Raw genomic sequence first — 24,708 nt, forward strand, 5'->3', positions numbered from 1 at the left:
ACATGCACTTCGCTATATAAGTGCAATAATCTTGGACGCGACGTTAAACCCAATTTCACCTCACCTCACCATTGTGGTAAATGTCTTAAGATCTGCATCACTTCGGGGTTTTCCCGCACATCAAACTGACAAGCCAGGATATGACTGAAATGCTGTTGAAGGCGGTGTTAAACCCAACTCACTTTATAAAACAGTTGCAAGATGAACGAATGGATGAGTGCCAACTAGAGTCCTATAATCCTGAAAAGTAGAAACGTTGACCGAATGATGAATTATTTCATCTAAAATATTTTATGACAAATATGTCTGGAAAATATCCCATTTCATAAACAAATAGAATGTTTTGAATTTGCAAAGACTGAAAATGACTTGGCACGTAAATAGTTACATATCATATTACAGATGACAAGTGATAGCTGAGAAAATAATGCCATGATATGGAAGGCTGATAGGCTTGTCAATGCAAGTTTTCAATGTTGATGTGATTGCCCTCAGTGACAAGGTTCTATAGACATGAAAGACTGATTCACAGATAACAAGATCTCTCTTAAAGAACTTGGTTAGAATTGGTCTTCAGCAACTCATGCTTGTCGTAAGAAGTGACTAACGGGATCAGGTTGTCAAGCCCACTGACTGTTTGATGCTCATGATGTCAAGCACTGGATTGTCTGGTCCAGAATATTAACAGACCACCGTCATATTGCCAAAATATTGTTGATATATCGTTAACCAACAAATAAAGAAAGAAGGAAACAAACTGTTAAGAGTGAGTGAGTGAGTGAGTGAGTTGGGTTTTACACCGCTTTTAACAGTATTCCAGTTATATCACCGCGTGTCAGCTTAATGTGGGAGGAAAGCCCGAAGTGATGCAGGTCTCAGACGTTTACCACTTCGATGAAACCCACAAGCACAGGTATGGTGCTGACAAACCTAGAAACATAATCGGGGTGAATCGGGATTCGAACCCACAATCATAGGTTTCTGGCATGCCCAAGGGACGCAACTCTGCACAGCGAATTGTGACGCCTTAGACAGCTGGGCCACCCATGCCCCCCAAACTGTTAAGATGACATCGGGTTAGCCCTGTTGCCATTTAACTCTACATGTCAGAACTAAATTGGTGATTGTGTGGCCACAATAACTGCCGAATTGCTATGGACCTTAGTGATGCAGCACTCTACGCTGTGACCTGTCAACGTGGCATGCTCATGCTTTCAGCCTCTGGTTCTCCTGCTCCATTCAGAGTCCTTTTTGGATGTCATGTGATCATAATGAGGTGGTGACCCTTATTCTCCTTGATTTTCGACCCACCCTTGCAGAATCATGGTTTATTTATTTTATTTTCCAGCATTGTTGCATGTGGTGGAGATGGGACTGCATGCAAGGTGGCGGATGCTCTACTCAATCGATGGCAAAAAGACAATGATATCGATGTGAAGCCAGGGTTTACACCTGCCAGGTGCCATATTCCGTTAGGCATAATTCCCCTTGGTAAGTAGCTTATATAAGATATAAAACCCACAGGTAAACAGTTGATATAAGGCATAATACCCACAGTTGATTTAAGACATAATACCCACAGGTAAACAGTTGGTATAAAGAATAATAACCACAGGTAAACAGTTGATATAAGGCATAATACCCACAGTTGATATAAGGCATAATACCCACAGTTGATATAAAGCATAATGCCCACAGTTGATATATGGCATAATACCCACAGCTGATATAAGGCATAATACCCACAGTTGATGTAAGGCATAATACCCACAGTTGATATAAGGCATAATACCCATAGTTGATATAAGGCATAATACCCACCGTTGATATAAGACATAATACCCACAGTTGATATAAGGCATAATACCCACAGTTGATATAAGAAATAATACCCACATCTGATATAAGACATAATACCCACAGTTGATAAAAGACATAATACCCACAGTTGATATAAGGTATAATACCCACAGGTAAACAGTTGATATAAGCCATAATACCCACAGTTGATAAAAGGTATAATACCCACAGGTAAACAGTTGATATAAGACATAATACCCACAGGTAAACAGTTGAGATGAGTCATAATACCCACAGGTAAACAGTTTATGAGAGAGAACATGGATATGGTTAATGTGCAAGTTTCTATCCAGGTGTGACACACCTGAAACAACAAAACATGGTGCACCGGTTGTCAAATAACTAGTTCTTTGCAACTGTAACTGACTTATTGAATGCTTGAAATAATGATGATGATTATTATTACAGTTACTCTGATTATGTATTTGGATGAACATGTCACATTGTTATATTCCCAGGTCTGACCAATCACATCGCAGGGTCTGTCGTTGGCACAGTGGAACCTATCTCAGCAATACTGCACATCTTATACGGTCAGTATGTCAACGGGTGGGGATTACAGGGCACACTGGGTTCCTAGTGAGTCAACAATACTCGGGGTTGGGAGATATAGTATCCGGTGAGTGGTATAAAATAGGTCTGGGACGAGTCCAAATTTACAACCCGTGTGCCCAACGTCCTATTACCCGACCCTACCAAGGTAACCACTGTAGGTCTCAAGAGTTGGCTACAAAATGTCAGATTGGGAATTGTTTTATCAGAGCCCTTTCAAAAACTATTTAGATACATGAATGAAACAATCAGATCATGCGTACACTGAAGTTGACTGAAGCTTTATCTTTACTCAAACATATACAAGTCAAAAGTTATGTGTGCATCGTCAGAAAGAAATGCAAACTTTGCGACTTGTGTAACGACTGAGCTATAGTGAGTTTTTGTCATTAAACGATATATCACATGACTCACCACGAGTCCGGACAGTCCTGTGGGTACCCAGGTCCTACTTAGTACCAACCTGACTGGGGTACCCGAGTTACCCGTCCCATCCCTTAGGAGGGATGCATAAAACCCCATCTACCCCAAATGATCCTGATGCAACAAATTTATCTTACCGACATGTTTTAATATGACATTTGTAAAAGAATTAAAACAAATTCAAAACTGATAGAAAACAGCTGTTTCAATTGAGCTGAGGTTAACTTGTGCTATGTCAGGTGACTTTCACTGGCTTGGAAAACGTGTGCACGTTTTTGCTTCGAAGCAAAGTATAAGGGATTTATTCTGCCTGTCAGAATCCAATGCAACCTTTCTTGTTCATAGCGGGGTATAAAGGATTTATTCCCCTGCTGAGAAAACATTTTCCTCAAAGTTTTGAAAATAGTATTTGATCACGTGAAGCAATCAGATCTCATCATTCTGACATGGAGTTATGATACTGTGTGATGTAGATGGCCTGTACAGAACATACCCCATCTGCCTCTGTTGTTACCCATCTGCTCCATATTCATTAACAGGATGTTATTCACCTGTAATATGACTGATTTCAACATCGACCAACATTAACTCAATTTCTCCTTCTTTGATCACAATATTGTTTTTATGAAACTGAAATATTGTTCACATGAAACTGAAATATTGTTGTCATGAAACTGAAATATTGTCATGAAACTGTAATATTGTCATGAAACTGAAATATTGTTCTCATGAAAATGAAATATTGTTCTTACGAAACTGAAATATTGTTCACATGAAACTGAAATATTGTTCACATGAAACCAAAATATTCTCATGAATCTGAAATATTGTTCACTTGAAACTGAAATATTGTTGTCATGAAAGTTAAATATTAATCACATGAAACTGAAATATTGTTCACGTGAAACTGAAATATTCTTCTCACGAAACTGAAATATTGTTCAAAGCAGTTTTACAATCAACTCACTCAAGCTCATAAGCATGATATGTCTGAATAAAATATGTGTTAAGAAAATATTGTTTTTCGGGAATGTTTTGTTATCAATATATAACAACATGTTTATGTGTTTTATCACAGGTCATAAACAACATGTAGATGTATGTTCCGTGTATTCGGAGGACAAGTTTCTCCGATGGGCATTCAACTCGCAGTATGGGTTCGCTGGCAATGTACTGTCTTTCCGCAGCCGGTACAGCTCACTAGGGGCCAAGAAGCTGGATGTTGCATTTATCAAAGCTTTAACTAAAGCAAAACTCAGGTAAAACATACAAGGATTATTGATCAGTGGCAATGGCTTTTGAAAATATAGTATGGGCAGTGTTTTTTAAAATATTTGGTTGTTCAAGTTCGTATGTAAGCAAATTTTGTTTTACTATAATGTCGGCGACACATTCATGTTGTTCTTAAGTATCTACATATTAAAATAATGGTGACATAAAATATTTGTTAGAATTGGTCTTTATCAACTCATGCTTGTCTCCATACACGAAGATCTAGGTTAGAATTGGTCTTCATCAACCCATGCTTGTCTCCATCCATGAAAATCTAAGTTAGAATCGGTCTTCAGCAACCCATGCTTGTCTTCCCCTGTGAAGACCTGGGTTAGAATGGGTCTTCAGCAACCCATGCTTGTCTCCCCCCTCCCCCCCCGAGAAGATCTAGGTTAGAATTGGTCTTTAGCAACCCATACTTTTCTTCGCCCGTGAAGATCTGGGTCAGAATCTATGCTTGTCATCAGAGGCGACTAACGGGATCGGGTGGTCAGGCTCGCTGACTTGGTTTGATGCATGTAATCGTATCCCAATTGCGTGGATCGATGCTCATGATGTTAAACATACTGGATTATTTACAGACTACTGTCATATTGCAGGAATATTGCTGAAAGTGATATAGTCTCCAGCCATGCTAAAGCAATGTGATATTTGTTTTCAGATCTTACCACTGTGATGTCGAATATATTCCCGCTACCGGCATCAACACAGCCGTCCTCAACACACCATGTCGAATAGGGTAGGTCGTAGTTCGAAATAGCCATCATTGTCAATACTCCATATATACTGTTTATATTGTCTGCATGTCCAACCCATGATCCACACTGATGTGTGTGATGTTGCAGGTGCCGTGTGTGTTGGCACGAGGACAGCAGCGACCAGGACAGCGTCACTCAGGACCTGGTGGAAGAGCTGGACCCCCTGGCTAACTCCGGCTCCAGCAACTCCCTCATAGGTGACTCCCACATCTACAACACACACCCTGTACAATATACAACCTGTACAATATACAACCTGTACAATATACCTGTACACTACACAACCTGTACACTACACAACCTGTACAATACACAACCTGTACAACACATAACCTGTACAATACTCAACCTGTACAACACATAACATGTACAACACACAACCTGTACAATACACAACCTGTACAACACATAACCTGTACAATACACAACCTGTACAATATACAACCTGTACAATATACAACCTGTACAATACACAACCTGTACAACACATAACCTGTACAATACACAACCTGTTCAATACACAACCTGTACAATACACAACCTGTATAATATACAACCTGTTCAATAAACAACCTGTTCAATACACAATCTGTACAATATACAACCTGTACAATACCCAACCTGTTCAATACACAACCTGTACAATACACAACCTGTTCAATACACAACATGTTCAATACACAACATGTTCAATACACAACCTGTACAATATACAATCTGTTCAATACACAACCTGTTCATTACACAACCCATACAATATACAACCTGTACAATATACAACCTGTTCAATACCCAACCTGTTCAATACACAATCTGTACAATATACAACCTGTACAATATACAACCTGTACAATACACAACCTGTTCAATACACAACCTGTACAATATACAATCTGTTCAATACACAACCTGTTCAATACACAACCTGTTCAATACACAACCTCTACAATACATAACCTGTATAATATACAACCTGTTCAATAAACAACCTGTTCAATACACAATCTGTACAATATACAACCTGTACAATACCGAACCTGGTCAGTACACAACCTGTACAATACACAACCTGTTCAATACACAACATGTTCAATACACAACCTGTACAATATACAATCTGTTCAATACACAACCTGTTCATTACACAACCTGTACAATATACAACCTGTTCAATACACAACCTGTTCAATACACAACCTGTACAATATACAATCTGTTCAATACACAACCTGTTCAATACACAACCTGTACAATGTACAACCTGTACAATATACAACCTGTACAGTACACAACCTGTACAATACACAACCTGTTCAACACACAACCTGTACAATACACAGCCTGTACAATATATGGACTGTACAATACACAACCTGTTCAATACACAACCTGTACAATATACAACCTGTACAATACACAACCTGTACAATACACAACCTGTACAGTACACAACCTGTACAATACACAACCTGTTCAACACACAACCTGTACAATACACAGCCTGTACAATACACAGACTGTACAATACACAACCTGTTCAATATACAACCTGTACAATACACAAGCAGTACAATATACAACCTGTACAATACACAACCTGTACAATACACAACCTGTTAAATACAAACAACCTGTGAAATACAATCTGTAAAGTACAAACAGCCTCAACAACTCACCACCTCTACAACACACGTCCTCAACATCAACTTGAACAACACACAGGAGTACTAATTATATGAATCATTCAATTATAGCATTTTCTATTTTCTGTTGCCAGAAATTGATCATGACAGTCCCTGGAAGACAGTGAAAGGATCATTTATGAATGTTGGTGTGCTGACCTTACCTGGGCGCAGTGAGTTTGCCCCAAACGGTCTCAGTAAGTTCACCCATCTGTGTGATGGCAACATGGACTTGGTGCTGGTCAAAGACACGGACAGGAAAGAATTCATCCGGTTCCTAAGAAGACATGGCAATGCCAAAAATCAAGTAAGTAGTTGTTTCAGGACACCACTAGTATGAGAATACCTATACATTTATTCTGTGTATTTTCCTTCTTCTTCTCCTTCTTCTTCTTCTTCTGTTGCATCAGAGCAGTCAATAAATGATTGTTTTGTATCTTAAAAAATTTGAAAAGGTTTCTCTCAACATGCCTGTTATATGGGTTTGATTCTTAACAGAGATGTAAAATTTAAAGTCCATTTCTATAATCCTCAACCATTATAATGCGTTGATAGCCCATGCTGAAGACGTTCTACACAACGATCTTAGTTCTAGGGTGATCGTAACTCCCACACTTTAACATAGGCTTATGACAGTCATAGCGCTACAATAGCTTTGTGGAACGGATCAGTAGATTTATTTGTGTATTTTGTTCCTATTTCAGTTTGACTTCCCATTCATTGAAGTGCATCGTGTAAAGGAGGTAAGATTCCGCCCCCGATTACCGACCAGCTGGAAACACAGAGACCACAGTTTCAGTGAGATTGACTATGAAATGTCAAGACTCAAAAGTAGGAAAAGCAGCAAGTCAGCTGAGGTGCTCAATGACTTTGATCTGGACGAAACCTTCATGACGCGCAGAGCATCTCGATCTGACTTCAGAAGGGCAGACAGTGTGAAGGCTTTGAACGGAATGAGTGATTCGGATAATGATGATGACGACTCTGGTGATTGTTCTGATGATCTTGATGGCGACAACGATGAACGACAGAGGCGGGGAAATCCAAGACGGCGACAGAGTGAGGTACAAAGATAAAGGAATTTGATTTCATCGACTAGTTGAATATATATATATGAATACGAAGTTGGCAGCCTGTGACTATGGTGGTCACAGATTGGCCACTATTGTTGATAGGACAGGGGTTTAAGTGTTGGCTTGCTTCACACAAGGCCAGTTTCACGTCCCAAATAAGTAGAATGTGTGAAGCCAATTCCTGGTGTCCTGTCAGGGTTTCAGTGGAAACGCGAAATTCTGTTTTGTGAGCTTCATCTTGATTATCTGTATGATGTAGATGAGCACAGCAAGCTGCACGAACTGTGTGACTGGCATCCTAGAGTGAGTGAGTTGGGTTGAATACTGCTTTTAGCAGTATTCCAGTTACATCAAGGCGTGTCAGCATAATGTGGAAGGAAAGCCCGAAGTGATGCAGGTCTCAGACTTTTACCACATTGGTGAAATCCACAACACGGGTATGGTGCTGACAAACCTGGAAACATAATCGGGGCGAACTGGGATTCGAACCCACAATCATAGGTTTCTGGCGTGCCCAAGGCACACAACTCTGCGAATCTCGACACCTTAGACGACTGGGCCCCCCGTGCCCTCCGCATTCTAGAAGTAAATAGGAAAACATACTGCTTCATGGATAGCAACTTCTGGTTTATTGCATTCCTTAAAGGGCAAGTTCACACGGAAATGAACCTATTTTTCCTGTACTTTTTCCACATTAAAAATGTTAACCTAGAAATGTCATAGACAAAAATATAAAAATATCACAATTAATTAACATATTTTTCGCATTAAAACTATTTATATTTTTCACATTTACCAAGTGTTCTATTTCCATAACAAAATCACCATGGCTTATGCCCCTTGCAATATGACGTCATTGGTGCCAATTGATAAACATTATGACGTCATCATGCTTTGTTAGAGCCGCTTCACTTGGTGTAGGTACAGGTGTGTGATTCTTGCGTCTCAGATGCCACCAGCATAGTGTTATGCTGAGTCACCACTGCGCCGGAGTGTGTCGTAGGCCATGTTGTTTTACCACAAACTGGTACTTGATATCTTTTGCGTTGAGAATAGACAGGGACCCAATTACATCATAATCTAAGGGGGATAACTCAGGCCTGTTTAGCTCGAAAAACGAAGGCCTCATAACGGCATATCATTTTCACACTATTGTGAGATTCCTACTTTCACTGTGAAAAAAACGAGTTTATATTTTCACATATACACATATACTAACTAATTCTAAAATTGCGTTTTGTTTAGAAAAAGAAAGAAAGTGATTTTTGCGTGTACACTTCCCCTTTAATGTATATCTGGCTTCAGGTGTTATCTGTATGCTACTTGTTATCAATCACCTGTTGTTCATGTTAATCTGCTGCTTATCAAAACATGCCATGTATACTGTAAGTTGTAGCAGAATCACTAGAGGTACATGGGGTTTTATGCATCCCACGTTAGGTTTTATACCACAAGCTTTTCAAGGAAGTTTTGTTTCCTGGATTCTAAAAGATTTCGGGTCTAAAAGAATTAGGTTTTCCACTGTTATCAAATATAACTGCTACCGTGCACTTGCGATGGGAAATGTTACCTGCACTTGATGCAACCTGGCAATACAAGTTACCTGCACTGGGTGCAACCTGGCAATACAAGTTACCTGCACTAGCAATGTTTTACCTGTACAGGTGCAGCTTGGCTATAGCGAAATCGATCCCTGCCACCCTTAATGTACATTTATCAAAAATACCCCTGCTGTCTCTACAGGTGCATCCTGTGTTCAAGTCAACCTTGGTAATAAAAGATGTAATTTGTACATTTGTACAGATTTTCAGATTTGAATCTCAGCATCATCACTCATTATCCACATGATGACAAAGCAATGATTCTCCAACAGAGTTATCTCCCTTTTATTGTCAGCGTTTGATGAAAAGGTTCAAATAATGGATGCAATTTTCCTCCACCGATCTGTTTCACTTCCAGCCTGTGAATCCCCTGCACCAGAAGCCTCGCTACGTGGGGCCCCAGTACAGGCTCACCTTCACCGAGCAGGAGAGAGCCAAGAGGCAGAAGGCACAACGAAAAAAGGAAGAAAAAGCTAAGAAAAAGGAGGAATCTCGCCTGAATTCTTATTGGAATCTTGACAACGAGCTCTGCCAACAACGAGAACTAGATTTCAGGTAGGATTTTGTTTTATAGTGTTTTAAAGTTTGTGTGTGCCTCGTCAGATTGAGTGAGTTGTATTTAATGCTACTTTGAACAGTATTTCAGTACTGGCTTGTCAGCTTGATGTGGGGCATTCAGGAAAGGAAGGGATGGGGCAGTCTTTTCTTACATTTGATGCAAATATCGTTTTTCTGTCACTTCCTCAAAACATGCGATTTATTCACTGAAATGAGGACTTAATCAATTTTCTTTTGAAGCCACAACCAGAAGTCCAGTAAACAAACTGTTTGGTTTTGTAAAGCCTGAACCAAACTATTTCCCCCCTGCATTTTCAGGAGCAAATTATATTGTTGCAAAAACTCTATCCCCAAGACTATCAAATAGGAGGTCTCTAATGTGATGTCCCTATATGTGTATTAATATGTTTGTTTCGTTCCTCTCTCTGATATTAACTGTTGTAAATGTTATGAACAGGTTTGATCTTCTGACTTATGTATATGTAAACAAGTACTTATAAATGTGTTTCCTGTTTCCCCTCAGAGTACACCATGGCCTTCTGCAAATATGTGGAGAAGGCGTGTCACCTGACTGTGACAATGTGGAGGTCACTATGACTTGTTTACAACTTGTCAAATAGGTCATTTCATGGACATCATTGTTAGGGTCATAAAGGATCATGGCCATCAAGGGTCATGGCCATCAAGGATCAAGGTCATCAAGAATCAGCCATCAAGGATCAAGGTCATCAAGAATCATTGCCATCAAGGGTCATTGCCATCAAGGGTCATGGCCATCAAGGGTCAAGGTCATCAGGGATCAGCCATCAAGGATCAAGGTCATCAAGAATCATTGCCATCAAGGGTCATGGCCATCATGGGTCAAGGTCATCAGGGATCAGCCATCACGGGTCAAGGTCATCAAGGATCATGGCCATCAAGGGTCATGGCCACCAAGGGTCATGGCCACCAAGGGTCAAGGTCATCAAGGATCATAGTCATTAAGGATCAAGTCATCAACGATCAAGGTTGCAATAGATCTAGGTCAACGATCATTTCATGCTTTCATTCTCATTACTTCATCATTATATATTGCATTAATTGTTTCCCCTGAGGTCTATGACAATGAGTTGATTCAGTTCTGAAGGTCACAGTCAGTGTGTGGAAGATCTCATGATGGATAATCACCTGGTTATGATCACTGACGTTAGCACACTATTTCAAGTACATTTTGCAGTTTATCATTATTATGAAATCTGGGATAACTTTCTGATACTGTTTTGAAATTGAAAACATTAAGGGACTGGCCATTTGATACACTAGGGATTATATCGGAAAACAGAAATTGTCCCCGAATATTCGTGGAAAAAATAATTGTGCTTCAGACTGTTGAAAAATAGAAAGAAATTTCCTGCCACTAAATGACATTTTTGCAAGGTGTTTTTTCTTACAAAATACATTCAGGCTTATAATTTTAAGTAACAGAATATCTGGTTTTGTACTTGCTGTAGCTGAAAGTGAAAAAATATCTAATCTGGATACAAAATTCTCGGTACCCTGCCAGAATATCAAATGGTCGGTCCCCAAAGATTGTCGTTAAATCATGATCACATTCAAAGATTCACACTCAAGTCTACAATGAAGTTGTCATATGTACAAATAACATTGTTCATCATCTACTGAGATTTTAGTACTAACTATCATATTCAGGGTGTAACAATAAGCCAAACATTATAATATGATATCAGTATTTGAATGGTGCTGTGACGTTTTGTGTGACATTTTTATCACTCATAATCAAGTTTTATATAAAGAACCCATTGAATATCACAGGAATGCTATCCGTGAGTTGCAGCGAAGTGTCGTGTACGGTTTTTGTCATCCTGAATCAGCCTCATCGGTAGCCATGGTAACCATTGTCAGAGATTACATCTGGAACCTTGTATTTTGTTCCATAATCAAACATTAGTCTTTTACTAGGCAGAATACTTTTTTTGGTATGAAAGCTCTGATAAGATGCTTTCTTGAATTGGTGCTTTACTGATGGAGGACCTATGAAGATACAGGTTAAAGTAGGTCTTAGCAACTCATGCTTGTCGTAAGAGGCGACTAACGAAATGGGGGGTTGGCTTTGCTGACTTGGCCGATGCAAGTCATCTATCTCAATTGCATAGATTGTGATGTCAATCACTGGATTGTCTGGTCCAGATTCAATTATTTACAGACCACCGTCATATAGCTGGAATATTGCTGAGGACAGCATTCAACAAAAAAAAAATAACAAACAAACAAAACTGAAAGAGGAGCTCTGGCAACCAAGATGTACTTTATATATTCTTTAAAGATTGTGAACAAAATACCAGAAATAAAAAATACTGATCCAGGAGTATGGCAGACTAATAGCCAAATCGCTTGTGCTTTTGTGTATGTTATAAGTTGTAAATGGATCACAAGGGGCACATGGAGTTTTATGCCTCCCGTGTCAGGTTTTATACCACAAGCCGGAGGTGGGTGGTATAACCTAACGAGGGATGCATAAAACCCGATGTGCGCCTCGTGATCCTGCTACAATGAATTGATCTTTCTGACATGTTTCAATGTGACGTTGTAAAAGAATTAACAGCTGTTCGTTTGAGCTGAGGTTAACCTGCGCTATGTCACGTGACTTCCATTGACACGGAAAAAGCATGTGGCTCTTTGCATTGAAGCGGGGTAAAAGGGATTTATTCTGCCTGTGAGAATTCCACGGGCAGTCTGTGTTGCTTGTGGCAGGGTATAAGTGATATATTCCTGACGTAATAAGCGCCAAGGGCGCTCTCAAAATTTGAAATAGGGGGCTCTTATAAGAATATTATTTTGGTGAAAAAAACAGAGTTGAAAGAAAAATTTCATGGTTTATGCTGACAGGCTGAAATGTTTATATACAACATATATTTTTCCAGAATTTAATTGCCCATAATTAAAATGCATAGAACACACGAGTGCGATTGTACGCGAATAAATAAGTCTTTTGTACATTGATCAATCAGAAGGGGTGCTAATTAGGATTGTTCACTAGCCAATATATTAGCAAATATCTCCGTGGGCGCTTATTAGAGCTGGGCACTTATTAAGTCGAATACGGTAAATTCACTTGGCAAGCAAATTGGGAGAAAAATCATTTTGTTTAAAATTTGGATTCCTTATTTTTTTAATTCTTATTTTCTGCATTCAGTGCAAGGATGCAAGACTAAGTGGAAATGGGTCTACTATCACTGGTCCTGTTTCCAGTGAAATACATGTCACCTCAACAAGGATTTAATGTCAGTTGAATATTATGACATGGGAAAATGTTATTCCAGTTTGTAATTGTTTACTGACATTTGTTGCAAATTTGGCCTGTGAGCAGGACCAGATAAATCCCTGTGATTTATATCAATCTTTAAGTGGGAGAAACACATCAGAGGGGTTTTATGAGATTTAAAACCCAAATCCAAGGGATAAAACCGAGGGTCAGGAGCGCCATAGTTTTATCCTGAGGATGAGGGTTTTAGATGTGATAAAAACATCAGAGTAAGTGTTTTATCTAGCTTCCAAAGTGAAAATCCTGGTGTCTGGTACTTGAAAAAGACATTCTGAAAAGCATTTTGATTTATCAGTGCGTCTGTAGCCTAGTGGTACACTCACTGGACTCGAGATGCAAAGGTTGTGTTCTCAATCCAGGGGAATGTAAAGGACACATTTACCATAGGATTTTTACATTTCATTACATTGTGTTCCAATGCCAAATAAATGTCTGGCAAGAAACGTTCATATGCAACAATATAAACGGAACTTGTATTAATAAAATCCCCAGCATATAATACAAAATCCTGGTGATATTGCAACATCCCTGGTTATGAGATTTAGTCCGACTGGAGAACAATAACATGATGTCACTGGAGGTTCATAAGTTGATGATTTGCTCAACAGCGCAAACACCACAGAGACACAGTTACCCTTTGAAACTTTTAATTCGTTCTCCAGATACAGAAATCAGATAGGCTAGTTTGAATATGGTGCCACCAGAGAATGGAAGTTTTGTCACTTTTTGTAGGATTTGAATGTTCAAAGCGATAAATGTTTCATATGTATTTGATGGTCGAAGATTTTTTGTTTGTATATTATTGTAATGAGATGCTAATGTGTGTGGTACGTTTTTAAAGTTGCTGTTTTATTCTATTGGAATATACAGACCTGCTTGTTGATAGTTGTTGTTGGTTTGTTGTTTTTTACTGCTGTTTGTTGTTGCTGCTGAATAAAAGCATAGATATTTATTTGTATATGTCAACAGTGTGTCACAATAAGGAGTATGTCATGCACCTGAAATGATGCATATGTCAACAGTGTTTCACAATAAGGAGCATGTCATGTAACTTATAGATGCATATGTCAACAGTGTGTAACAATAAGGAGCATGTCATGTAACTGAAATGGTACATATGTCAACAGTGTGTCACAATAAGGAGCATTTCATGCACCTGAAATGATGCATATGTCAACAGTGTGTCACAATAAGGAGCATGTCATGCAACTTATAGATGCATATGTCAACAGTGTGTAACAATAAGGAGCATGTCATGTAACTGAAATGGTACATATGTCAACAGTGTGTCACAATAAGGAGCATGTCATGTAACTTAAATGATGCATATGTCAACAGTGTGTAACAATAAGGATCTTGTCATGCACCTGAAAAGATGCATATGTCAACAGTGTGTCACAATAAGGAGCATGTCATGCAACTTAGATGATGCATATGTCAACAGTGTGTCACAATAAAGAGCATGTCATGCACCTGAAATGATGCATATGTCAACAGTGTGTCACAATAAGGAGCATGTCATGTAACTGAAATGGTACATATGTCAACAGTGTGTAACAATAAGGAGCATGTCATGTAACTGAAATGGTACATATGTCAACAGTGTGCCACAGTAAGGAGCATGTCATGTAACTGAAATGGTACATATGTCAACAGTGTGTCACAATAAAGAGCATGTCATGCACCTGAAAAGATGCACGTCAACAATGTGTCACAATAAGGAGCATGTCATGCACCTGAAATGATGCTTATGTCAACAGTGTGTCACAATAAGGAGCATGTCATGCACCTGAAATGGTACATATGTCAACAGTGGGTCACAATAAGGAGGACATGGAGCTTGTGGATGTTGTGGATGTTGGTACTGGGGAGTGTTGACTCAGATGAACAGTTACGTTCCCTACTGATCCCGGAATTACATCATTCATCTGAAAAAAAATGGATATTTGCCAAAATTGTTTTCATAACATTTTTTTTTTATGAATCAATGATAACCATGATCACATTTTTGTGTTGTTGATAATGTTTTGAATTTGTTCAATCCTTTATGTAGAACAAACTGATCACTTGTTCTTTAGATTGTTTTGATGCCTCAACAGATGGAATATTTATTGACCTGTGTAGATCCGGAGTAGACTAGATCTTCAGTAACCCATGCTTGCCGTAAAAAGCGACTGTGCAATGTCGTAAGAGGCGACTACCAAAATCGGTGTGATTTGTGACTTGGTGTGATGCATATAATCGTATCCCAATTGCATGGATCAATGCTCACGATGTCAATCACTGGATTGTCTGGTCCACACTCGATTATTTACTGACCGTCCTCATATAGGTGGAATATTGCTGAGTGCTTCGTTAAACAACAAACAAAAAAAACAAACGAACAAACAATGAATATTAATCTTGCCTCTTGTTATGACATGCAAGTATAGTAGTTTGTCAAATTTAATGAAAAAGATATTTTCTCATTTCCTTAGTTACAGAGTCTAGTGTGTCCAAAGTGTCTGCTAAATACAGTGTTTATTCCTAATACATCATATTAACCATCCCAAAACACATTCACATGATATTCACTTATATCTATGTAGACTATATGTGTGCGTTTAGCAAAATCTTTTGCTGATATGATTTTTGACCGTCATTTCGATTATATTTGATTGTTTATATAAGGTCAATGTTCACGTTCTGTGTTCAATATATTTAAACCGTCCATACACTAATATGTTCCGTCCATGTGTTCCGTCCATGTGTACCTTCCACAGTTTCTCCATTACTGGGTGTCATTGTTCAAAACAACCTTAGCGCTACGACTGTTGTAAGTCTATGTTAAGGTATGGGAGTTTCGATCACCTAAGCGCTAAGATTGCACCCAAGGTAGTGACAATAAGGGGCGGTCGGGTAGCCTAGTGGTTAAAGCGTTCGCTTGTCACGCCGAAGACCCGGGTTCGATTACCGACATGGGTACAATGTATGATATTGATATTGCTTGAATATTGCTAAAAGCGGCGTAAAACCATACTCACTCACTAGTGACAATAAAATGGACTGACATGTTGGCACTATTACACAAGTCTGTTTACCTGATTTACCATTTTCATTTTCATGGATGCTATTGACATAATTCTTAATAATTAATCACCACCACCAGTTTTTGTTAGTCCAAGCCAAGTCTTGTCTTGTTTTAAAGACGAGTTTCCCTTAAATTGTAGAAAAAGAAAGAAAGGAGAATGAATGATGCTGGATATGTTATTTTATAACTTGTAAAGTCTTTGCAAGTCTTTTATTTGACTCTAGAAGTTTTATGTTTCAATTTAAAAGTCTTTTATTTCACTCTGGAAGTTTTATGTTTCAATTTGAAAGTCTTTTATATTTCACTTTGGAAGTCTTTCATTTAACTTTGTAAAGTTTTTATTTCAATTTGTATTTTTTTGTCAATTTGAAAGTCTTTTAAATTTCTCTTTTGGAAATCCTTTATATTCCACTTTGGAAGTATTTCTTTCATTTGATGTTAGAAGTCTTTCATTTAACTTTGTAAGCCTTTTATTTACATTTTTTTATAATATGTTTTTGAAAAAAACAAAACGAAATCATCAACTGCTGATGTAAATACTTGTAAACCTTCTTGTATGTGAACCAACAATGGCATTATCAACACATCTTCTTTGGAATATGATACTGCAATTTACAGATTTTACAATTAATGTTACGGCACATTTCCACTGGAACAAAACAAGTAGATCATGCAGGGTGTTACCATTTCTGTTTAAGTGTGCAGTTATTCCATAGAGTGGTAGCTCTCTGCTGGTTGTCTTTGGTAGGTCTGATGGATAAAATGCAGCTGTAAATGAGCAGTGAAGAATGTGGTTCTTCTTCACCCTATTTAGCCGCAAAGTACACACAAAAATAACCTAACAGTAAAATAAAGAAGTTGTCATCCATAAATTGTGTCTACTTTGTCATCCGTCAACTTCTAAGTAATGCCTATCAAACAATTTTATTTAGCATTCTTAAAACTGACAATTTGAAGATAAGAGTAAATGAGACCATCACTGCTTTCTGTCATATTTTTTATCAACTAATGAAGAAACATGGGACAAGTTTGTAGTTTGCAATTTGAGTAAACAATCTTCGATTCCATCTGATGTCATAGAAGAATTAGATAGGAACAGTTTTCATTCAAAAACATGCATGACAACAGTTCTGAGTTAAGTATGAAGAATTTAATTAAATGAGGGTTTGACTTGTCAGCAATGGGATATCTGTTCAGTTTGAAACATCAAAATGATTGCTTTTGTGTTTGAATTCATGTTAAATTTGAAGATAATAGCATGATCGCATGGTCAGGCTCGCTGACTTGGTTGATGCTTGTCATCGTATCCCAACTGTGTCAATAGGCATAGTATCAGTCACTGATTGTCTGGTCCATACTTGACAACGGACGTTTTATAGGTGGAATATTGCTGAGTGCGATGTTAACAAACAAAGAAACAAACTACAGTATCAGATGTGAACATGTGTTTAGTTCTACATGACATGACTCAATGTCACAATTTGTCCAAGAAGATAACAGCTGTATTTCCTGGCATTCATGTGCCACATCTGATGCACACCACTCTGGTTTATCGATCGAGCACCTTGTTTCTTTTTTCGTTGGCATATCTTCAGCGCTATTTTTGTTTTGGTCAATTTGTTTGTGATAGGACCGTTAAGTCAATCTGTATTTACGTTTAATTAAACATGTCTGTTTACACGAGAAGTGCTGAATAAACGTTATACGTTCCTGGAATGTGTTGCCTTTCGTCTTTTAGTTTGAGAAAAGGACTTTGTTTCAAAGACCGATGTGACTGTCACCGCCTCCTTGGACAAGTGAAGATCAGGGTTAGAATAGGTCTTCAGCAACCCATGCTCGCCGTAAAAGGCGACTGTGTTTGTCGTAAGAGGCGACTAACGGGATCGGGTGGTCAGGCTCGCTGACCTGGTTGAAGCATGTTATCGATCCCAATTGCGTGGATCAATGCTCACGATGTCAATCACTGGATTGTCTGGTCCAGACTCGATTATTTACTGACCGCCCTCATATAGGTGGAATATTGCTGAGTGTATCGTTAAACAGCAAATAAACAAACGAACAAGGAATATTAATCTCGGCTATTGTTATGACATATGCCAGTATTGGAATATGTCAAATATAATGCTTATGATATCAATCACTGGATTGTCTGGTCCAGACTCGATTATTTACAGACCTCTGTCATATAGCTGGAATTTTGCTGAATGCAGCGTAAAACAACAAACCAATCAACCAACCTTGGTCAAGTGGTTCGATCAATTACAGATATTTATCTTAACCGAAGTATGACGAAGAGCAAGAAACAAACTCTTCTGGGATTTTGAATACACTAAAATCTCAGGCAGCATGTCTATGTCCTATATTATTTTTGGCCTGTGGAGGCTCATTGGAGTTGAAAGCGCTCACCTTTATAAGGATTAATCGACTCAAGGTTTATGGTCACCAGGAAGGGTGCTTGTCACAACAAACCGTCTCCTCTGTTCTCGGTCATCAGCGCTTCTTCACATAGAAGTTGTCTACTGAAACCAGGTGCCTAGAATTAATTAATCGACTTTAAAATAAATTCGAAACTTATTTTCTATCAATTATACCGGTGCTCTATGTGTCTGGGATATTGATTTTCATGTCAGCACTGGATATCTCTAGAGGGATGTCACAATCGGAGCAATGAGGACGTGTACATTTTCCCTCACCTCTTTGCGTGTCTTAAAATATAATTGTTTTGACATCACATATAAAACATATAAAGGATCAGATAGAGTGATGTTCCTTTTTCATGTTAACTGTCACAAATACAGGTGAAAACGTTTCCTCGCAACAGCGACAGTTGGATCAACGGACAAAGAATGACGTTGTGTTTAAAGGTGTAAGAAATTGTAATTAAGTTATAAAGAGCTTAACACATGTGTTCGTGGACAAGAACCCCATCGGGTACAACTAAAAGGACAAGTCAAAATGAAACGGAATGAAGATAATGGAACATAATTATGTAATTCTTTGCTCATTAAACGTTCAAGACAGCATCTTACTGATACATGATTTCTAATGCAGTAATTGGCAAAACAAGACATGGTGATAGAAATTTTCAATAATGGGTTTTCCTCACATTTTTATGTTCAAGAACTGATGTTCAAGCCTTTAATTGGGTATGTTGGCATACTCTTATTCTTATCCCTCTCAACTCACCATGGCTGCCATGCTGAATAACATCTTGCAGCGATAGTTCAGCCTTATCACCTGTTTTGCAACGTGTATGAAGAAGTGTTGGTCGAATTACGCCAAGTCAGTATTTTTCCAGTTAAACGCGTCACACTACAGTGGTTTGCCCTTAATCCAGTCTGGTGGTTGATAGCATGAACCTTAAACTGCGTCCTCTGGGTACGTTGACATGCCACCTGTCCCTATTCGGTTCTGTGATGTTGGCTCTACGACTACAAAACATTCATTTACGCCATCAGTTCCCACTCAAAGCATGGTGGAAAATATATCAGAACATGCTCAGTTTGGGGAAATATTGTTTCCATTGTTATTATGACGTATAGCTTGGCTTGCTTGCTCTCATTTGTGTAATGTATTATTGACCCTGGGTAGTTGGAATATAGACCCGTGATGATCCGGGTCAGAATTTGTCTTCAGAAACCAATGCTTGTCGTAGGAGGCGACGAACAGGATCGAGTGGTCAGGTTTTCTGACTTGGTTGATGCATGTAATCGTATCCCAATTGCGTAGATCGATACTCATGATGTCAATCATTGGATCGTCTGGTCCAGACTCGATTATTTATAGACCGTCGTCATGAAGCTGGAATATTGCTGAGTACAGCATTCGACAAAAATACTATCAAATAAACCAAATTGAAAGAGAAGTCTAGTCCAGACTCGATTATTGAAGACCGCCGCCGCAATGTTAGAATATCGCTGAGTGTGGCGTTAAACAAACGAACAAACACACAGTTTGAAAATTATTTTGTCAAACACTGAGTGTTAAGTATATAATAGTAATTATTAATTATAAATAGTAATTTATGATTTAATGTTGATTCACCCGTGTGTGAAAACAATTCAATAAACATATCTTTGTAATATAACTCGGTGAATAGATCCTTATAAAATTACTTTGTCCTTTTGACTTCTGTGAATAAGATTTAAAAACTCATGCATTATGCATTGGGTAAGCTGTATTGCCCCTTGCACACATTAGACAAACGGCCTGCCCAATGCACGCAATGGTCAGTTGCACGCGTTGGGTGTAACATATATATATATATATATATATATATATATATATATATATATATATATATATATATATATATATATATATATATATATATATATATATATATAGGACGGAAGAAAAAGAACAAAAAGCCACCAAGTAGAAAAAACCTGAAGTAGCCATATTTTCAATCAGACAGTAACATGAACACATTTGATTGACTATCAATCATATGGTTGTTTACATCGAAATATGCATTGTGCAATGCATGTTGTGATAGAACCTCGTGAGCAGTTGTGAAGGAGTCAGGAAGACCCCGGACAATTCCCTGCTTGTTGTAGCGGCCACTGATACGATGATCGGATGGTCATGTACGAGATCTGGTTCATACTTGCGACCTCCTACCCATATGGAGATCCTTGCTCATTGCTGACACCATACAGCATTGTTCTAGGAAGGTTCTGTTACGTCTACGTCAAAACTGCACTTACAGGTCTACTGATATACGTTCTGATCTGAACTTGCCGCCTCCCTGGTCTAGTGGTAGAGTGCCCCCAGAGAGCGTAAGGGCCTGGGTTTGATCCTTGGCCGCGTCATACAAAAAGACGCTAAAAGATGGTACTTTTTGTTTCCCTGTCTGGCGATCGGCATATAAGGGGCTAAAAACAAGTATTTGTCGGCTAGGAGTCTACGGTGTACGGTGTCTGAGTGGGGTATTCATGTTAAACTGCGGTAAGTATCTCAGTGGGCTAGCACTATGAAATCGGATTTAGTCCGGACTAGTACAAGCAGCCACACACGCACATACGCACACGTGCCAGCACGTCGCTATATCAGAGCAATACTCTTAAACGTGACGTTAAACCCTATTTCACTTCACTTATGAGCTGAACTCCAAAATATGCACTTGTCAGTTATGTCACTTTTTAGTCCGATCGAAATTAGATAGCAGACGAGACCGGTAGGACATCTAGCATCAACGGCATTTCGCAGCATATGTTAAATTAAAACAATCTGAATATGAACATTCATTAGGACAATGAAACTACTTCGCAAAAAAGGCATAAAACAATGGTAAACACCATTGGTCACATACAACTGGTCTGCAGCCCATTCGGAACTAGAAGTAATATATAATAACTAGTTTTACGAATAAAACTACTCGTCCGTCTAAATTGTTACTAGTTTCTGACTAAGGGACCAGCGGCAATGTTTATCCCTGTAAAAGAGGAAAACTATTTCATAAATCAGACTGAAAAGAGGTTACATTTGATTTGTTAAGATTTCTGTCAGCATAAAAAGTCGTTCGTCATGACTTGTATTTAAAGTGGTATCTTAATCTTTAAACAAGAAACCAAATTCACCTGAATACATTTCGGACTGCCAATTGGCCCAAGCCTAGTCCTGTTGTTGATTTTGTTTGTTTGTTGTTTAACGCCACACTCAGCAATATTCCAGCTATACGACGGCGGTCTGTGAATAATCGAGTCTTGACCAGACAATCCAGTGATTGACAACATGAGCATCGATCCACGCAAATCGGATCGATGATATGCATCAACCAACTAAGCGAGCCTGACCACCCGATCCCGTTAGTCGCCCCTTACGACAAGCATAGTCGTCTTTTTCGGCAAGAAGAACTATTCTACCCCAGACTTTCACGGGCCCGTTGATTTTGAGATCCTAGTGTGACCTCAATGTAATGTAAACTGAATGTTACTGCTTACTATTTATATGGAATATACTGAGCTGATAATGCAATATGGTTGTTAAACGCCGTCATAGTGTTTACTCACACAAGGTTCATATGCAAGGACACCCTCTTCGCTGATGCATTTACATTTATTTTATACATTTATTGAAGGGGCAATGACCATCTAACATGCAGGATTCTCATAGGTGATAGATTACATGTTACTTAGTCACGGCATCCTTATCAGTCGCTGAAGATTTCTCATTACAAAGGCTAGATTACAATATCAGCGGTAGAGTTTCCAAATCGTCATTAATCTATCCCGTTAATAAATCAATGCCCATAACATCTTAAAATAAATTATTAATATTTTTCAATTCAATAGGTTACAGGACTAATTTCATATTGTTATTTATACTCTGAAAATGGATGGCAACACCATTGTTTAGATAAACAATGCCTTTTAGAAAGTGGTCAAAAGTACAAATTCTAGTACTTTTTAGGTGTGTAATGCTAATTGGGACTTGAACTCACACTATCAATGGTAAAACGATTTGAAGTACAAAAGAGATTATAACAGTTGAAAACCTTTCATAGTGTGTTTGTGCTATCACAAATTCTGATAACACTTTGGAAATGTACCATTACTATGCAAAAAAATGCTTGTTGAGAATTTAAGAACTAAGTTCTTTCATTCGACATCAAACTTCTTAACTGCACCATAAGTTAGCAAGTGCGTCGTATTAGATTTATGTGGCAGACACAAGTATTAACATACAGTTTTGTTGTACATATGTTTTATCTATTTGAGGTCCTTTAGGTTTGTAATATTATTTTAAGTTGTTTAGGAAAGTAGGTTCTTAGTTCAATATCTATTATGGGCTTCTGGATTAGTTTACTTATAATGTAGAGGGTGGTTGGGTTGGTCTATGTTTGTGTCATTGTTATCTACTAAGGCAATAAAGACTCACACCCGTAGCCTGTGTTGGACCTTGTATTTGCCATCACAAAACCCGGTTACAAAATGGAGCCCCCAGTGAGGAATTGAATCGGAGTCTGGCGTGAATAGCAAACAATTAAACACCAGGCTACCCAACTGCCCCTATCAAAGTTGAAGATAAAACATGAGATGTAGTCATTGATTAACATGATAACAGTTCACTTTCACAATCATGTACACAACAGATTAAAAATGCTGATCATGAATGCAAATCAAACAACTGATGTCACCTGTCTGGTTAGAAAGGTTAGATGTTGAAATATATGCACAGCCTTTTAAAGAGTTTTTAATTTCAAGTACACATTGCAAAAAGGGCTTTTAGACTGAACGTGTGTCGATTAATTAGGGTCAATTTATCATTGATTTGTAGTGTTCGTAGTTTGTATTAATCTGTACTTTAGTCATACTTTTCAAATGAAAATATACTGGTAAATATACTTAACCGCAAAAGCAACGTCACCATATATATATATATATATGAGAAACCTTATTTGTCCAAACATACTTTGAGACATATTGAAAAGATGAAAATTGGCAAAACTGATCATCAAGGTTGAAATTAAAGTGTCAAATGTCCCCATACTCTGAGGAACGCCTGATGCATTTCAGCTGCAGTTGTTGACCTTGGTCGGACGTCATTCAGCCGTCTTTGAATCTCGTCCCACAGGTGCTCAATGGGATTTAAATCGGGACTGAGGGCAGGCCACTGCATGGTTCTGATGCCATTATGCTGGAGGAAGTCTCTTGTTGCTCTCGCAGGGTGGGCACGGGCGTTATCCTGCTGAAACTCGTGGTTGCGGCGACGTGCCAAATGAGGTATGGCGTGTGGTTTCAAGACTTGATCAATGACACCATTGCCTCTCCCTGGGCCGAGGTTCTGGAAGACCTCAGGTCCGACCCTCTGTGCAAGATCAATCCCACCCCACACCATGATGCTCGGACCACCCCACGAGTCTCTCTCAACGACACAAGCATCCGAATAACGTTCCCCACGGCGTCGCCAGACTCTCTTTCTGCCATCTGCTGCGGGGATACGGCTCTCCTCCGAGAAGAGGACTCTTCTCCACTGGTGGGGGCGCAAATGCTGGTGCTCTGTTTCCCACTAAAAACGGTCCCGGCAATGACGTGGTGTCAGAATGGGTCGTTGGTGTGGCCTGTGACAGTGGAGGTGTCTGCTCGTCAATCGTCTGTCGTCTGTCGTCGACGCACGGTGTCCACACTAATGTGTCGCTGGTGTGTCCCCATGGTCTGTCGAGCAGTTTCCGCAGCTGTAACAAAGCGATCTTGAAGACGCTGTGACACAATCTGACGATCCTGACGTCGGGTGGTGACCCTTAGTCTTCTTCTACGTGGTAGGTCATCTGTAGTGTTGGTGGTCTGGTACAGTTGCTGGAGCCTGTATATGGTCCTCACGTGGACTTGAAATGCATTGGCTACTTGCCGGGCGGTTTGTCCAGTTGCAATCGTCCAAGGGCTTGGTGTCGCTGATTTCTTGTCAATCTTGGCATGTGGTAGCATTTCAATAACGAATGAATGTTATCCGATCTGGGTGGATGTTTATAGGGCAAGAAATGGGGGAACGCATGTTAATTTCAATTTGCACGGAACTCACGTGCATCGGATTAC

At 38.9% G+C, this 24,708-nt stretch overlaps 1 protein-coding gene across 1 annotated transcript in view; it reads left to right on the forward strand.

The window, feature by feature from the left end:
- The window catches only part of LOC139464290 (ceramide kinase-like protein), a 29,492-nt gene extending 15,481 nt beyond the window's left edge, over positions 1-14,011 (forward strand). The window contains exons 5-13 of the mRNA XM_071245814.1: positions 1,349-1,491; positions 2,319-2,393; positions 3,914-4,094; positions 4,769-4,846; positions 4,953-5,062; positions 6,643-6,854; positions 7,252-7,611; positions 9,580-9,776; positions 10,303-14,011. Coding sequence (XP_071101915.1) covers positions 1,349-1,491; positions 2,319-2,393; positions 3,914-4,094; positions 4,769-4,846; positions 4,953-5,062; positions 6,643-6,854; positions 7,252-7,611; positions 9,580-9,776; positions 10,303-10,399 — 1,453 coding nt within the window. The 3' untranslated portion in view covers positions 10,400-14,011. The remainder of the gene's footprint in view (positions 1-1,348; positions 1,492-2,318; positions 2,394-3,913; positions 4,095-4,768; positions 4,847-4,952; positions 5,063-6,642; positions 6,855-7,251; positions 7,612-9,579; positions 9,777-10,302) is intronic.
- Positions 14,012-24,708: the final 10,697 nt, after the last annotated feature.

The sequence above is a fragment of the Haliotis cracherodii genome, unplaced genomic scaffold, assembly GCF_022045235.1.
Source record: "Haliotis cracherodii isolate W230 unplaced genomic scaffold, xgHalCrac1.p SCAF_17, whole genome shotgun sequence".
Taxonomy (NCBI): domain Eukaryota; kingdom Metazoa; phylum Mollusca; class Gastropoda; order Lepetellida; family Haliotidae; genus Haliotis; species Haliotis cracherodii.